Below are 1,854 nucleotides of genomic sequence, written 5' to 3'. Positions count from 1 at the left end.
GTTATTTTGTATATATTGATTGTTGTGTTTTTATTTAGTTCTTAATGTGTGCACCTGTAAAAATGTGTCTTTGATTCTGTATTTATAGGTATATACATATTTGCACACATATTTTTATATAGATTTGTTTTATATTCGGGATTGTGAGAAACTGAGTGAGTATTTCGATCGCTCTGTCTGTACACACAAACTGGAAGATTGACAATAAAGTTGACTTTGACTTTGATTATCCAGGTGAGTATTTCGCAGATGAACCTATTAACCCCGCCCCTTTAAAAAAAAACGGCTCTTTTGAACGGCTCTCGGAAAGGAACGGAGCCATAAGATCCGGCTTCCTTCAAAGAGCCGTAATTCCCATCACTATGCCGCTCTACTTCCCCTAAATGTTCCCTTTCTGCAGCACTGGTCTGACCCTTGACACATTTTTCCCCCGACAGGACAGGTACCGGGTCCAGTACTTCCTGAAATGCTCGTCCCTAAAACCGTAGATCACGGGGCTCAGGAAACGGGGGATGATGTAGACGACCAGGAAGAAGATGTAGCGGATCTCCAGACTGAAGCGAGGGAAAAGAGAGATGAGAGCCGCCTGAAGGGAAGGAACTACAAAGGCCAGCATGCACAGCAGCAGCTGGAACAAAATCAGAGGAATAGAAAAGTATGTTTAGTTATTTATAACATTTACAACACACAATGTGATCTTCTAGGGTATTTGCTTGTACAACTATATGTCCAAATCATTTAAAGTATAGATTATGAAGCTACTAGTCCCCATCTTTAATCGTAAACAGTTTAATTGAGAGGTCACTATTTGTGTTTTTCAACTTGTAGTAGCCTAATATTCAAATTATAAGGAAGAGGACTAGGGCCACATTGGAGAAACAGTTTTGGGATGGGACCAAAAGTAAAAACAAATCAGAGAAAAACTCAGATTTCTGTGGAAAAATAATTTCGAAAATCTCAAAATACTGTCAATAACAGCAGATTAGAAATAAATAAAATAACTGTTGGTCAGATATATGAATAATTTCCCATGTGGCCGTCTTCCGTACATTTACCTGTTAAATCTTAAAGGGAAGCGGTTGTGAAAAGTTCAACTCTTTTTTCTTCACCTGGAAAAAACTTATTTCTTGTCTCAAAAATGAAATCATGTATTTTTAAAAGATCTTAAAAATATTTTCCTGGCAATTTTGTTTTTTTTGGTTTTCAAGGTCGGTTGGGAGGGTTAGTTCTAAGAGAAAAATGGAAGTGGAAGGAAGATCATTGTGCTAACCCTAAACTAACCCTGATAGAACATGTATCCTGGTAAAACTAGTATCCCTTCTTGCCCTTCCTAAGAAAAGTGTCAAAGTTATCTCCAGTACGCCCACCTGCAGTGGGATCAATAAAGTACTTCTTATCTTTCTATATAAACCCACCTGCAGTCCATGGAGCAGCACGGTGTTTCTCGCTCTCTTAACCGAGGCCAGGCCAGTAGAAGCAGCCTGGGCCGCGAGCATTATCTTACAGTAGGTGTAGAGGAGAGTCAGAGCCACGAAGGACAAATAAACCCCGTCAAACACACAGTTCTTATAGTAGATGGACAGGTGGCGGAAGAGCAGCGGGTGGTCGCAGAAGATGGGGGTGTTGAAGAGGGAAAGAGGCTGGTGGACGACGGTGATGAGCAGGTCTGTGAGGGGGGGCGTGGCGGTGAGGATGAGGATGATGAAGATGAGGAGGAAGGTGCGTGGGACGGAGCACATGTGGATGTAGTGCAGAGGGAAGCAGATGGAGAGGTAACGCTCCAACGCCATGCCGGCCAGGATGAGAGGCGTGGAGCGGGTGGTGAGGACCGCCGTCATTATCTGAGGGGACAAA

General features: G+C 42.5%; 1 protein-coding gene across 1 annotated transcript; it reads right to left on the bottom strand.

Moving 5' to 3' along the window:
• Positions 1 to 412: 412 nt before the first annotated feature.
• LOC104965684 (olfactory receptor 4K15-like) lies at positions 413 to 1,838 on the bottom strand (the record flags this gene model as incomplete). Its single annotated transcript, XM_010794693.1, has 2 exons — positions 1,416 to 1,838; positions 413 to 628 (listed from the first exon to the last, which is right to left on the bottom strand). Coding segments are annotated over exons 1-2 (639 nt in total), but the record flags the coding sequence as incomplete, so codon positions are not given.
• Positions 1,839 to 1,854: the final 16 nt, after the last annotated feature.

Source organism: Notothenia coriiceps, unplaced genomic scaffold (assembly GCF_000735185.1).
Source record: "Notothenia coriiceps isolate Sejong01 unplaced genomic scaffold, NC01 NC01_scaffold00002082, whole genome shotgun sequence".
In the NCBI taxonomy this organism is placed as follows: domain Eukaryota; kingdom Metazoa; phylum Chordata; class Actinopteri; order Perciformes; family Nototheniidae; genus Notothenia; species Notothenia coriiceps.
This window is presented reverse-complemented; position numbering and strand designations above follow the sequence as displayed.